General features: G+C 41.1%; 1 protein-coding gene across 1 annotated transcript in view; it reads right to left on the bottom strand.

The window, feature by feature from the left end:
• The window catches only part of ppm1h (protein phosphatase, Mg2+/Mn2+ dependent, 1H), a 40,270-nt gene that overhangs the window by 19,838 nt on the left and 5,097 nt on the right, over positions 1-15,335 (bottom strand). The window contains exons 2-6 of the mRNA XM_085165712.1: positions 15,051-15,216; positions 13,218-13,574; positions 5,297-5,409; positions 4,219-4,303; positions 3,877-3,995 (exon numbers count right to left, since the gene is read on the bottom strand). Of these exons, the coding sequence (XP_085021838.1) occupies positions 3,877-3,995; positions 4,219-4,303; positions 5,297-5,409; positions 13,218-13,574; positions 15,051-15,216 (840 nt within the window). The remainder of the gene's footprint in view (positions 1-3,876; positions 3,996-4,218; positions 4,304-5,296; positions 5,410-13,217; positions 13,575-15,050; positions 15,217-15,335) is intronic.

The following is a 15,335-nucleotide window of genomic DNA, read 5'->3' as shown; positions in this document are numbered from 1 at the left end:
CAAAGAGGGGGTGACAGAAAAAAAATTGGCAGTGCATGCGCTGCGTCATAACTCGCTTACACACTGCTATATATACACACCTGTCAACAGATACTGAGGTGACATTGTAACAGGCCGTGTCAGCACTGGATGAGTCACACAAATTAGTGCAATTGACAGTTGGTTTAAAAAAATTTTTTTTTTTGGTCAACCTTGATAGATAGAGTGGTGCTTTCAAGAGCGAAGCAAGGCCAGAGAAAATGGCAGTGACCCAGCGACTCCTCTAATGCAAGCTGTAGGCATCAGTCATACCAATACAAAGCCATAATGGAAAAAGAAAGAAGGAGCAGATGGAGGGCTGGAAGACAGAGAGATTCCAGGCGGGCGAAATTAATACAGCACTTTGTGAAGTTTTCAGCACTATGGCTGTTTAGACGCATCGCACGCTATAATCAGGGAGATATCTAATCAGCCCCCAAATTCATTCATTCTGCAGCTTGACAACAACCCAAAACATGCATCCACAGTCATGAAGAACCATCTCTAGCAACAAGGAGGCCTGCAACAGATGGTCTGGCCCCCACAGAGCCCCGATCTCAGCGTCTTGGAGTCAGTGTGGGATTACATGAAGAGAGAGAGGCAGATGAGACGAGGCGCGTTTTCCCGAGATGCCTGGAAAAATCTATTTGCCAAGTACCTTGAAAAAAGTGTTTGTCCACAAGAACCCGGTATTGTTTTCAAGGCTGACCATGGTAATTTATTTTTCTTCTTACATACAACACTCTGTAAGAAGAAAAGTATACCTTAAAGACTTTTGAGTGAATGCCACTGATACGACTGTTTGTGCTTCACAACCATTCACTGTCATTCATCCCTTCCCTCCTTTGTGACCAACACAACATACCAATCACCCTTCCTTCATCTGTTTATCAATCTTTACATCTTACCTCAATCCACTTACTTCTTTTTCTTTTTCCTTACTCCAGCCACCCACCCCTCTTCCCCAACCTCCTTCCCTCCCTCCACCTGCCCACCTGTGTTACCGCAGTGTCTACATTACAGCGAACATGGCCGACTGCTCAACATCCATCATTCTGGGCAAATAACACAGCCTGCCATGCCGGCCAATGACCACTATTACAGCCTACGATGCCAACGCCAGAACCTCAATCTGGTCCAACTGGCCGAGGGAGGGGAGGTAAAGAAAGCGAGGGAGGGAGACAGAGAGGTGGGCTGCAGGCCTGTATGCCTTCATTAGACTGCAGCCTTGATCACGGATGCCTTTGAGGGAATTGGACGCCAGCATACGCCTACGCGCTCACAGCATGTGGGCACACAGGCTGCACATACACATATACATGCACAGACATCAAGCTGAAGAAAGATAAAAAAAAAGATCCTCTCTCCCTATACAGCATATAATCTGCACCTATAGACGATGACACAGTTAAGTCAGAGCCGTGCACTTCAGATCAATTAGCTACAGCAGCTGACAGGGTACTAATTTAAGGCCCAGACTTAGTCCGGGTGAAATTGAGCCATAACTGGGTTATGGGTAGAACCTGATTAAAAATACATCACAGGCTGTCTCTGCTGCTCAGACAGTAAGCAGGCAGACTGAGTGAGAGTTTTGGGCCCAATAAGAAGTGCAGCCACTGACTGACCTACATCTGCTTCAACTGAGCAGAGCCATAAAACACCACTTCATGGAGGTGGAGTCAAAAAAAAATATACTGCTCAACTCTCGTCAGTCACCCACTTCATCCTCAGTTCACGCTTTCCTTCGATAGGAGTGTCTCTCCTGTAAATGTGTCTGCATAGCAATACGAGTAGTTTTGTAGAAACATTACAAAACATAAAACACACAATAATTAGCTCTGCCAGTCATTGCATGGATTCTGTTTAGTATCTCAGCCAGCTCTGGATAGAATGCTGCCAACGTATGTCGCAGTGCAAGTGACACAAACGGCACTGAAATCCTATTTAAGAGCCCAGAGCATCCTGACTGACATGCAGAAGTCTGATTAGAATCACATTAAAAAGCAGGCTTTCTAAACTGAAATGCCTTTTCCACTAGTTTGGGGATTTTTAATAAGGGATCATTCTACATATCAACTTAAATGATCTGTAATTATTAATAATGGATTAAAAAAAAAACTGTTTTTAAAACTATATTTAACTATATTACACACTCTCAGTGTCAGCACAGGTTACCAGTTCAATTTCCTAAAACAGTGCGTCTTTTATAAGAATTAGTCACACCTCAAGTAGAGCATCAATACTGACTGTGGTCCACCACCACAAACCAGATACGTGAATAATAATAATAATAATAATAATAATAATAATACACCTGCACTTCGAAACAAGCATCTGGTTTTGAGCGTTAGATTTTTCTCATCCCCTCTCTCTTTACATGTGTCTGTGTGTGCTTGCATGCATGAGTCATTAGTTGATACGAATACAATCATATCCACAAACTTCATAAAAGGCTCTCTGAAGGTCTTTCAAAGATTTTCTTTGGATATTGGCTGCTTTTTCACTCATTTTCAACTCCATCCTTGTACCTGAGCATTTTTGGAAGAATGTTTTTTTCCCCTTGTTGAAACCCTTAAAACTGACTTATGAATTATTCAAACTTTAAAAGCGGTCAAATCGTTATCAGGATGTAGGAGGAAGTCAGCTGAGAGGTACAACAGTGAGTGCCTGTAGCCAACTGTAAAACATGGCAGAGGCTCTGTCATGGTTTTTGACTTGTCTAGATTTTGATTCACAATGCAACACCATTTGGAAAGCATCTGATTGGCTGAATTTATCAGCGTGGCAATGAACCCAAACACACCGTTAATGCTGTAAAATCACACATGAATAGCAAATCTCATAGGCTAGCCTAAGCAGAATGAAGACCTCAATATTATTAATATAAGGAGTGTTGTGTTTGCACGTATTTTTAATAAATCTGTAACCCAATTTCCTTTTTTTTTCATTTAAAGAGCTTTGCACTGTTCTATATGTTTAATTTTGTAATCCATCTTGTGTTAAGTTACCTGGGTAAATATGCTAAATTAGCTGTTTAATTGTAAAGGTAGCGATGAAGAACTTACTTTATTTCTGAGTGTTTTTGAATATGCGGTAATGCTAGTTTAATAGATTGTTTTTACTTTTCCCAGAGATAGCTAAAAGCTTTAGTAGTGCTACAAAATTAAATGATCTATCCTTGAACCCATTTCTACATAAAGAAAATGTAAACACAATGTTTATACAATATATAACCTTCCCTGCCTCCGTTTCTCTGGTGCCCTGGTCTCAGCTTTTACTGTTTGTCAGTTCTTAGTTTTTATACATTTTTTTCTATTTCCCTCCTTTTCTCTCCATCTTTACACTTTTTTATTTTTCTCTTTACTTTAGGACACAGAGCAAGGTCTTCGCTTTGCCCACTAACACACAAAAGAAGAAATACGAAGGACAGTTCCTGACCTCTTTATGACAACTGATGACTTGAATGGCTTTTTTTAAAGTAAAGTTTCTTCTCCCCATTGTGGCCATTGTGTTAATAATTAATTACTGACCTTACAATCTAAAGTTCCCAAGATGATTGTGGAGTGCTAATGAACTGAATTACTCGGTGAATGGGACACAGATGAATTTCTTTATAGGGTACATTGCACAAAAATCTATGGAATGTAAATAATAGTCTAGGCTGCAGAGATTTCTCTCAGAAGGCTCATAAATGCATTCAACCAGATATGTGGCTAAATAACATTGACAGCATTTCTAACAAATGTGAAGGACTTGAGTGCAGAAAACAAACTGTTATCCTCCCAGGTGGATACTGGACACTGACATACATTCAATCAGTAATTTAGTCAAAAAAAAAAAAAGTATTAGTTAACCCACCATCCTGACATGGTGAAGTCACGATACAGCATCCTCTTCCCCACCTCCTTCCTCTGCACTCTCCTTGGGAATTCCAGATGTGTAAACTCATTCCCTAATAAGTGGGGCTGCATGTAGGCCTGTGATATGAAAAGAGAAAAAAAAAACAGAAAGAGAAGAAGATTGACGCGCCCTAGGGATAGGAAAAACAATTCCATAGTCTATTAAGCTGGCACAGAGAGCAGGCCGTGTAAGAGAGACAGAGCTAAGCATAGCTGGTGTCTCAACAGGAGGGGAGGCCAGCTCTGCTAATATCTGACAGCTGTGCTTGCTAGAAAGGAGCTGAGAAAGGTTCTTTCTTACCAAGAACTGCAGTCGCTGCCTCTCTGACTCTGGTGTGAACTCTGCTGACATGGGAATGACTTCCCCAGACCGGATAATGATAGCTCTGAGGGAGAGTAGCAGACAAAGCAAAACTCTATTCATCCAGGAAGGGACACAGTTGTTCCTGTAGGCTAAAGGGCACGAGAAGGTGAGCGAGAAACACAGAGACAAAAACAAAGAAGATTCTGCTACAGGAGAAATCACTATTTTTGAACCTCTTTCGAATTTGTTAGTTTTCTCACATACAAATAAACAACATTTTAATCAAGAGGGACAGAATATTAACCAAAAATCCAGAACAAATAAACACGTCACATAAAAGTTCTAAATTAATTTAAAATGTTATTAAGGGAAGTAAGTGTTTGATCCACTACGATCTGCTGCTACAGATTGGTTGTGCGCTTGTGTGCCACACAGATTACAATCAACCAAGCAATTAGAGATACTCCTGATTATAGCTCATTATGTCCACAGACACCTGTCCACAGAATCAGTTTAATTCATTAAAACCTCCCCTCCACTGTGGGCAAGACCAACGAGCTGTTAGACCATTAACAAGAAGCTTCATGTGAAGCTGACCACTGTTGGTGTGATTATTCGGAAAAAAAACATCTCTCGGTCTGGAGCTCTTATGTAAGATATCACCTCATTGGGTGAAGATGATCATGAGAAAAGTGGTGGATCAGCCCAAAACTACACGGCAGGAGCTTGTAAATGAGCTGAAGGGAGTTGGACCGCAGTCATCAAAGATGACCCAAAGATTACCATCCCCATAGTCAAGCATAGAGGTGGAAGCATTATGCTTTGTTCGAGTTTTGCTTGGGGATACTTATTTTAGTCAGTGACATACAAATCAATGTGTATTTTTATGCAAAGAGATGTTTTTCTGGATTTTTGGTTAATATTCTGTCTCTCCATTAAAATAAAACCAGCATAAACACCAGAGACTGTTCCTCACATCCAAGCAGCAACCTCACAAACTCAGCAGGGGATCAAATAATCATTCCCCCCCCCCCCACTGTATCTGACATATACACTCATGGCATGTGTATCACACCTGCTGTCCCCGGCATTCCCCACATAGAGGTTGCCGAGTAAATAGACGACCACCAGCGCTGTGCAGCCACCTGAGATGTTGTAGACCGCCTTCTCCTTTTCTATCTGTGAATCCTAAAAAAAGACAAAACACGCAGAGACACAGACAGATTACTCTTCTGATGACGAGGACACATAATCCACAACCGATCCTCTGCACACCGTCATGTTTCTAATCACCACAGCTTTGAAGAACTGTTTTCCCCCATACAGCTTAAAACTGATACTGAGAAAAATATTGCCTTGATACTTAAATCCTGTCGTGATGCCATTATTAATTATAGCACCATAATGAATTCATTTATCAAGAGTGCCACAAGTCAAGGAGCAATAAAAAATAATGGAAACCAAAAAGGACAGATGAGAAAGTTTGGAGGGGCCCACTGATTATTACACCAGCTAATTAGCCCAGATTAATTTGGTGCTAATTAAACCAAAAATGATTTGAAGAAAACCGTGCCGTCAGTTCATTCATTAGATGAATAATTAACCTGTCACTGAATTAATCAAAGCACTAACGTAAATTTGAACCAAGCCGCTCAGGCTGCATTTAACCCTTTTTTGTGCTCTCCGTCTGCTGGTCTGCTAGTAGCGGCTCCTCTGTTTTGTTTTGTTTTAAATCGCACTACAGAAGCGGAAAGATATTTCAGGGAAACGAGTGACCCCATCAGGCACCTCATTCCCATCCCGGTGTCACTATCAACAGACTGAGTGGGGCCGATAATATTGGCAAACACATTTGCAGCAAGTCCATCCCTAGCACGTTTGTCCCATGAGGAATGTCACCCCTCACTAAAGCGTATCGCCCTCTGCTCTGCCGCCGACGCCCTCCATCTGAATACGACTCTGTAAGCGTGCGAGCATTGCAGTGCGAGCAGTGTGGTTCTCTGACAGGAGACAGGAGTGGAATGCAGCGTGTGCGCACTCTGTGTGCATAACTATGTGTTCGTGTCCAGATGTAAGATGCATTAAGTGTGAATCTGAGTGCGCGTGTGTGTGGGTTGCACTCCAGCAGACACTCCTGGGGGTAGGGGGCTGAAGGAAGGGGTTGGAGGATAGGAGGGGTGAACAAATGTGTCCTTCACCCTGGATGAATTATGAATCCATAGCGAGCTATGCATATTTATCCTTGCTGTATCCAATACCTCTTGCTGCAGGCAAGTCTTCAATAATGAAAATGTCTGCATAAACATCTACACCTTTCTCCTGTGTGCCTGAGCCAGGAAGAAACAACTGAGCTTTAAACCAGAAGGCAGACAAAAAAAAGAAAGAGGTAGAGCAGTTCAACGCTCATACATGCTCTTCTCTTTATACCATACTACTATAAATGCTGAAGCGCTTTTTGCACAGCACTGCATCTTTATTGTTTCCTGGAAGGAAGAAAAATACCACTGACATCCCTCAGTGTCACATCAGTCGTGCAACATATCAACAAACTAGCCGACATACCAACAATTAAAGGGACATTAAGTGAATTAAAACAAATTTAATCTGACATTCTAACAAGGAGAGTCCAACCAGAATTAAGCAATTGTTTCCCACTTCAAAGTACAGCTAGTATACATAAAAGGTATCGTACGATTCACGCCTATATCGCATCAGACAGCTGAATCTCAACTCAGTGAAACACAACTGGGAAAACATTTCATAAAAAATCTTTTAGCTGTACCAACCCATCAACCAATCAGCCCATCAACCATGTTCTTGCAGAAGATGACTAACTGGTTCTGCAGGATCTTCCTAACTGGGAAGTTTTTCCTTCCCAGTGTCACCAATTGGCTGCACAGGAGGTCCTCTGATTGTTGGGGTTTTATCTGTATTATTGTAGGGTCTTTACCTTACAACATAAAGCAGGTTGAGGGTTGTTGTTGTGATTTGGTGCTATATAAATAAAACTTAATTGAATTTGATATTTAGGTATAGTGCGCCCATAAATAATTTGGATGTTGCTGTTTTAAAAAAAATCTTTAAGTTGCTCTAAAAGTCAAAAATAGACACGAGGTACACTCACATTTTGTGTGACTGCATTTTCGAAGACCAAAAGTTTTTTGTGTGTTGTTCTTCCAGTCAGGAAGGCCACAGTACTGCTCAGACCAGCCTTATCATTTAGTGAGTTTACTGAATCAGTGAGAGAGCCCAAAGATATTAGGTCTAAAAGCAGGAAATGAAAAGAAACAACTCAGGACAGTCACAACAGGAAAAGAGGATTAATGTCAGGCAAGAGAGCTCTCATGATCGACAGTGTGGCAGGTAATTAACGGAATTAATCATTTTGAACTAATTAGCGACAGCAGTAACTATCAGTTGATTTTGAATGCAGAAAAATACCTTTGGGTGAAATCTTTTTGCAAATTAGAAAAACACTCCTAGCATCAAACACACACTCACACAGCCACAAGCCTATTTGACAGGTACCTACTGTTCACTACTGCTATACGGCCGTATGAAAAACAATGTTTTCAAATGACTGTATGCAGTCCTGGTGGTGGGACTCAAGTGAATGATATGAGGATATGAGGGATGAGTCAAAACATTTGCACAGTAGACTACTGTGCAAATAAATACTAGTTTTGTGTCTGCATGATAAATATACTGCTACAGTAAGCAGCTTGTTAGCTCAGTACAGGCTATAACTATAAATCAAAATGTTACACTGTCACATGAGAGGTTATGTGCAAAACTATTTTAAAGCTCGGGCCACAACACTTTCAAATAACCTGTGATTATAACTTGTACGCATATTTCTCTCGTTCTGGCTCTTGGGTATTTTTAACTGATGAGCTGGTATTTCAGCCAATTAAGCTAACCTTGGTTTGAGTCTCTCTCTTAAAGCTGCAAAGCTAATAGGCTAGTTTAAAAAGTCAATAAGCATGTTGTAGCTTTTGAAAATGTAGTTGTGTAATGTACAAAGACAATTATTATGGCTAAACTCGATTATACGATGTATACATAGTACGAAGTGTATATATGATATGATCTACAAATAAATTGGACAAAAAAAAGGTGAGTGAGTACTGACATATTTCCTGCCCTGGCTTAAGATACAGCTCCGGTGATACACCTCCGTCTATCAGCTAACACTGGTTTTGATATTTACACAGGGCTTATCAGGAATCAACAGTCCCTCTATTTCCAATGGGGATGTGTGCCAGAACTGAAGGTGGAGCCTGCTGATAAGATACAGAGATTGAGTGAGATTTTTCATGTGAGACCAAATCTTTTCAAGACTCCCTGACACTTTCCATTTTCTTTTTTCTTGCTTGCTTTCTTTAGGGGGGCTAAAAACGAGCTTCCTTGAACAAAAACAGGTCTAGATCCTTTGAGGGGTGAGACTCTGCCAAAATCAGCTTTTGAGTAGTTTCTCAGCAGGAGCAGAGCTGACAGTGTTTTGTTCCAAGAGGAAATGTGTGCCATTTGAACCAAACTGCATCTAATTTTACGGAAAAATGATTACTGAAATTAAAATAAGTGACAGCTCGGGAGCAATGTTCCCTCTAAGCTGCGCACGTGCGCAATTGCGCACTGTTGGCACGGTCTCTGCGCACAGAAAATCTCCGTTGCGCACAAAAAAAAAAACTAACCTGAATTTAAATTAAAATTAATACTTCAACAATCATGTTTTGCAGTGTTAGTCAGTAAGTGACTGGCTGCTCCCATATGGGATTAGAACGATGCCACCGTATCCCATAGTTCAGCCGATGCGTATATACGCAGCCAATCAACGTCATTGACGGGCTATGACAGCGTCCTTATGTGCCGACACCGGTGTTTTAGCTAGCAAAGCGGCGTGGCTGATGTGAAGTGAAGCCACGTTAATGACAACGTGTACAACCATTGCAGATGTGAGCAGGACAGACGGAACAATTGACGGAAAAAGTGTGGACTTCATACCAGTTTTTAAATTGTGTTGATAGGTCACGTAAAACCAGAGTTGTGATAAAAATATGCAATGTTTGGTTTTCTATCCCTGAATACTGTCGTTGTTTATATTTACTGCGGGAAGAAACGGTAAAAACGGAGTTTTATAAGAAAAAAGGCTCGAAAGCCTGTGAGCAAAAACAAACCCCACCCCCACCTTTCCAATTGGTCCAAAAAAGTACCATGTCGACCAATCAAAAAATGATATGGCAACGTGACATCTTGTTGTTAAGAAACGGGGGGAAGTTTTAGGAGTGACGGCGGTGTGTGGAGATGTGAGAGATTTGAGACGTTTAGCGCAAATCTTGTGTAGTTAGTGTGTAGTGTGTAGTCAATAGTTTTGTTGTGTGTGTCAGAACAATGAGGCGACTACTGAATGTTACAGGTGTTACAGGAGTGATACATCTCCTATTGTCAGGCCTGCAGGTATCAGGCTGTTGTTCTCCTTTATCTCATAGTGGACAGAAATATTTTTTGTAGTGGCACAAATAATTTGTGTGGCATCAGATTTTATGCAGAACAGCTGATTGTTCTGTAAATAGTTTGAAATGTTTATTTAAAAATGCCTTGGTTGCGTTTAAAAAAATAGTTGCAAAAAACTTTGTTGTTTGCCAAACTGAGTTACTTTTTTGAAGAAGTAACTATATAATTAATTGCCCAACATTGGTCATTATATACTGTATTTTGCAGACAGAGAGTTACAGGACTCTCTCCCAGACCACAGACTCATAATACAAGTCAAAGCTTTATTAAAAAAATAACAAAAAAAGTAAGTTGTGTTTTCGAAATTGGAGTTCAAGTTATTTTTACTTCCAATAGTGTTCACATACTACACAGCTCATGAACAAGATTTATTTATTAATTTTTATTGTAAGTGGGCTAAAGCAGTTAATTAAAAGTAGTCTAACATAAATGTAAACGCTGTAATTTGATTATTTTAATAAACCATGTAACTTGGATGGATAAGATGCCGGCGTGACCACAGTGCACACGTCTGATGTCGCTCACAGTGGTCAAAGTAATCGCTCAGGGAGTTTGTGTGTTCGCTCAGACACATGAAAAATTAGAGGGAACATTGCTCGGGAGGAGAGTAAGTACTGTAATTAGAACCCATTGTGTTGTATGAAAAAACACGCTGTGACCACCTGAAGAAACAAATTAGTGTAGCACCGAACAATGAACCTAAAATACACTGTATGTGCTTTAAAATATATGCTTTAAAAATAGCTCTTTCAGGGGCAAGTTCGGGAGGAAAAGAAGCCAGTGTTGGTTGCAAGTAGAAAAGAAAAGAGTAAGGAGGACTCCACCACAGAGAATGTGCTGCCTTTTCGGTGAAACACTGAATTGAACCCGAAACCTGATTTCTACTAATTAATGCCACAATGTTCAACAAATGTTAGCCTGACATTGTTTCAGTAATCACCCTGTCTGTTTCAAAAAACATCCCTCACAACTTCGAATCAGCAGTTCAATAACCAACAATTGGCAGTGCTGCTTCTTAAACATTACTAACCACACACTACCACCTAGTGGTCAACAAATGGAAGCACTAGACGGCATTAAGCACTGATTTCTCCAAGGAGACTGGTCCACACTGCCATTCACCAATATCTGACCCGTGTTACATTTTACAGTTAGAATTTATGATTTTGCAATCAAAAGGATAATTCCGTGTCAGGCCTAGCCTATTACAGGAGGGGCTTTACCTCCACTACACAGATATTAGTCTAAACATGGGGATGTGTGGTGTACACAAGTGTAGTGACACAAATTGTGTTGTGTTATAAAGAACATATCACCTAAAAATCTTCCAAATCAAACATGTGGCGATCCCTTGTGTATAACACAGCAGCCGGAAGCAACGTTCCCAGGAAATGCACATTATGGGCTAAGGGACAAAAAAGATTCCGGCTTTAATCATTAGTAAATTCCATGTTTGAGGTACAGGTGCATCAGCAGTTAGTTCTCACCCGTTTTACTGGAATTCTGAACATACCTAAAAACCTTTGCTTATGTAAACTGGCGGACAGGCATTATACTGTTTACATGGGAAACTGTGAATGACTGCAAATGAAACCCTCTTTGACTTAAGAATTTAATCTCCCTATACAGGCGTGCATAGGATCATTACAAACATAATCAAGAACAGAGAGCCTGAAGGTGAAACTGAAAAAGTGAACTTTGACCCCCCCAATCACACAGGCTAGCAATGTTTTGATTAGCTCTGCTCTTGAGCCCATGGCCTCTCCACGGGTTAAATCTCAAGCATCCACTTAGAGCGCAGCCAGATGCTGAGTGCTTGTGACCTGCAGCAGCTTATGGCGAAAGTACATTACTTCTCCTGGCTGTGCTACTTGCTGTCTGACTCAGGCTATCAGGCTTCTGGTAAAATTTACAGCGTGTGATCACACCATAAGTACCTTATCACCTTTAACCAGCTGTCAGAGACACATAATCTCCTCTCTAAAGTGCTGGCGGATGATGCTCAAGACAAGCTCATTAAAACCTGCAGTACTGTTAATACAGAAACAGTCAATTTAAAAGGTACAATGTGGAAAATCTCACCACTGGATGGCAGCAGTTGGCTCTTTTTGCACTGATTAGCTGCTGTTAGCCAGTGTTAGTGAAACTTCTTTTGATCTAACATCGCTGGAGTCAGGCACTTAGTAAAGAAACTCTCATACAATGTGAGAAACTGTTAATTAGAGGAATAGTGTAAGTTTTAGGCGCGTAATATTAACTGGAAAAATGTTAACTTGTGATTGTTGCTATGTAGCCACCTTATTGTCAGCTGCCTGGAGACGGTAGGGTTGCACATCTAATCCGCTGACAATAAGTAAGTGTCACAATATTGGGAATAAACAAGAATGGATGATTTCATGTGTTAGAGCCCCGACTTTGCATCAGCAGGCGAGGTGGAAGAGGATTGCATGGAAATTAGGGAGAAGAGAGGGCAGTGGTAGAGGAAGAGGCAGATGAAGAAGGCAAAGACGTAATGAGAAATACTAATGTAGGCTCTAATGGATAAAGTCATTTAATAGTGTAGCACATAATTATTTTACAGCTGTATAACTGAACATACTGAGCAAATTAGCAGCAGAAAGGGTATCTCAGGTCATTTCTACACTGTTTAAAAAAAACAACAACCAAAAACGCCAGCAAACATATAGCAATAAAATGTAAATGATCATTCATGCACTGTGAACACAAACAACACTTTTTTTGTTACAGTCAGACTATTAGAGAATGGATCTTTGATAAACAGAAACAATGGTTACCGTAAACAGCAGATTATATTGTGTGCTGTATGTGTGTACGCGCTCACCTTTACACACCAGCAGGAAATTAGGAGGCTTATGTGCAATTGGCTTGACTGTCTAATCATGACAAATCAGCATTTACTGATAGCAACTAGAGGCTAACAGATGTGAAGATTATTAATTTTATAATATGTGAGCAGGCAGTGATGAAGTGGAGCATGGGATGCAAAAGAACAGTAGTTTGGAAATTCCCTGTATGTGTATGACAGCTAAAGGTGTGTGCAGTGATCAAAAAGTATTATATGGTTATGGGTTTGTAGCTTAGCTTAACAGAATACAGTTAATCTTTTCATTTCCAGCAACGCCCTGCTTCCAGGCAAAACAGCTGGAAAAGCATAATTTTATGAAGAGCAGGAGAAGCTTTTCTTTGTATTCTTTTCATTGTTACAGCATTTTTCTAACTAGCGGATAAAAACAGGTGTGGGCAGTAAAGTGCTCTGCTTAGAGATATACCACCTGACTTTAATGAAAGGCCCAAAAGTGCCATAGAATCAAAATGCTCCTCTCGAGCCTTCATGATGGTATCCTGTAAATCAATCTATGACCCCACTGTGGCTAAATCCATCTTTTATATACAATCTATGCATTTGACATGGAACGTTTACAGGTCAAAAGACAACTACAGATCATGCACGTGCCTCTTACCATGTCTTTGAAGGCGTTCTCGATGGCTCCAATCACCAGGCTCTCCTGCGACACCTTCTTCTCTGTGAAGAAGCGTGTCGGTGGGGTACTGGGGGAACCCGGAGCCCCTGCGGCACCCCGGAGCGATGCAGCCCTTGTAAGGACACGCTGAGATGAAGGGGTGAGGTGGTGATTGATAGGTTCCTCACCCAGGCACGTGGGCGGCACAAGGTTAGGAGTACAGAGGATCTCCATCACTTCCTGTAGGTGCAGGGCAATGTGGTGGTGGAGAAGACGAGAGGCCATTACAGCTGCCCCGGAGCCAGCGTGGCCATCGAACAATGCCCAGTAGTGTAAAGTTAGGTCTTCAGAGTTGTCCTGGAAACAGATAAGAATCAAAGTAAATAAAAATGTGTCAACATTAAGTATGCAAAATGCGAGAGGAGGAACTTCATCTGACTTTGCATTCATACTGATCTATGAACTGCACGCCGAAAATCCACTGAATATCAAAGGTGGAAGTATGTGAAGTACAGCCTGATGGGCAAAGAGTCGTGACATTTAGGAACCGCTGATGTACTATCATTGTAATGGTGCACAGAGCGAAAAGAGAGACCTTTTTAATACCAAATCAGAACCAACATCAGAACTCAAGGTACAGCTCTCAAACACAAACAGGAAGCTGTACTATGTAAATTGCGCTGCTCACAGTTGGTGGATGAGAGCGCCTTTCTACACAGTATTCAAATTCATCCCATCGGTCTTCAGTGTCACATAGCCACAGAGTTGCTGTTGCATGCATCACATTTTGTTGCGCAAAGTAAGCCTCTGATTGTCTATATATGGCGCAGGCAAATTCTACAGCGCGAGTCTACGAGGCAGGCAAAGAGCACTAAAAAGGCTCTAACGCTACATCACTGCGAAAGTGAGTCATGAGATACTTGCATGAGTTTGCTGTAGGCTCCGGCTGGGCCTGATTAAAGTACTGGTGAGCTGAGAGGAAATTTTATGAGCAGTATTAGTATACTGTAATCACAAAGGACTTTTAAAGAGCTGGTAAACATTTTGCGCTTTTCGTCTTTTCTCTGCCTTGTAGGGAATGGGATAAATTGCAAGTGATCGAATTAAGTGTGTCAATATGTCGTGACAGTAGAGCAGTGACACTGCATTTTGGTATAATGATACACAGTTTTCTTTAGTACTCCATCTGACACAATGTTCTTGTGAAAGCAAACAAGGGTGACTTTTAAGTGAAATGTGTGAAGAGTCATTGAAGGCTACCGTGGAGCGTGAAGGACGCTAAGCTGTCCGCTCCAATAAACTGCTGGGTCTCACCAACAGGCCCCAGGGGAATTCACTGATGAACTCATTCTACCTGCATTACCTTCATCAGTAAAGCTAAAATGTAAAGGCTTCAGTCTGCCATAGCATTTTTCTAGAAAGAAAGGAGGCATTATGACCCTTAAGTCATGAATGATAATCTGCTAAATTCTGTAAAATGTTTGGTCTGCAAATATAAGACTGTCTCGTTGAACACCGTTTCACTTGCTCAGTGATCCTTTATTAACTTTCCACCCGATTTCACCAAAAGACTTTTCCTTTTTTTCCATTCTTTTTACTTCAGTGCAAATAATTATTTTGGCTGCCCACATGTTTATTCATCCAGACAGCGTGCTATTTCTAAAGATAACAAATGGAGAAGAAATGCAATAGATCACAGCACGGTTTGTATTCTATCCTTCTCTGTTGTCTTTTCCTGTCGTGAAAATGCATCTGCAGAATGTCCGTGAAGCTGGATGTGATGGCGGGGAGGGGGGGGGGGGGGGTAGAAACAAACCCTCCATTTTGACTTACCAGGTTCTCCTGGAGGCCCAGACTCTCACCATTAGGCAGGGACGATCTCCTGCGGGTCGTGGGGGTTCGGTTAGGCGGGAGGCTTCCTGCAGGTCTCCCTTTAACAACCAGGACCTCACAGCAAGCCTGATCTTCATTTAATGTGCTTTTCCCTGCATTGATGACCCTGGACAGAGAGATATTTAAGAAATTCCATATATGAAACTATCATTTATACACTATACACATTGCAATGGCATAAGAATCTTTAAATGAATGTAAAAAAAATTAAATATCTGTGTAAAA

This window comes from Neolamprologus multifasciatus, chromosome 7, assembly GCF_963576455.1.
Source record: "Neolamprologus multifasciatus chromosome 7, fNeoMul1.2, whole genome shotgun sequence".
NCBI lineage: Eukaryota > Metazoa > Chordata > Actinopteri > Cichliformes > Cichlidae > Neolamprologus > Neolamprologus multifasciatus.
The sequence above is the reverse complement of the archived record's forward strand: the minus strand, read 5'-3'. Positions and strand labels throughout refer to the sequence as shown.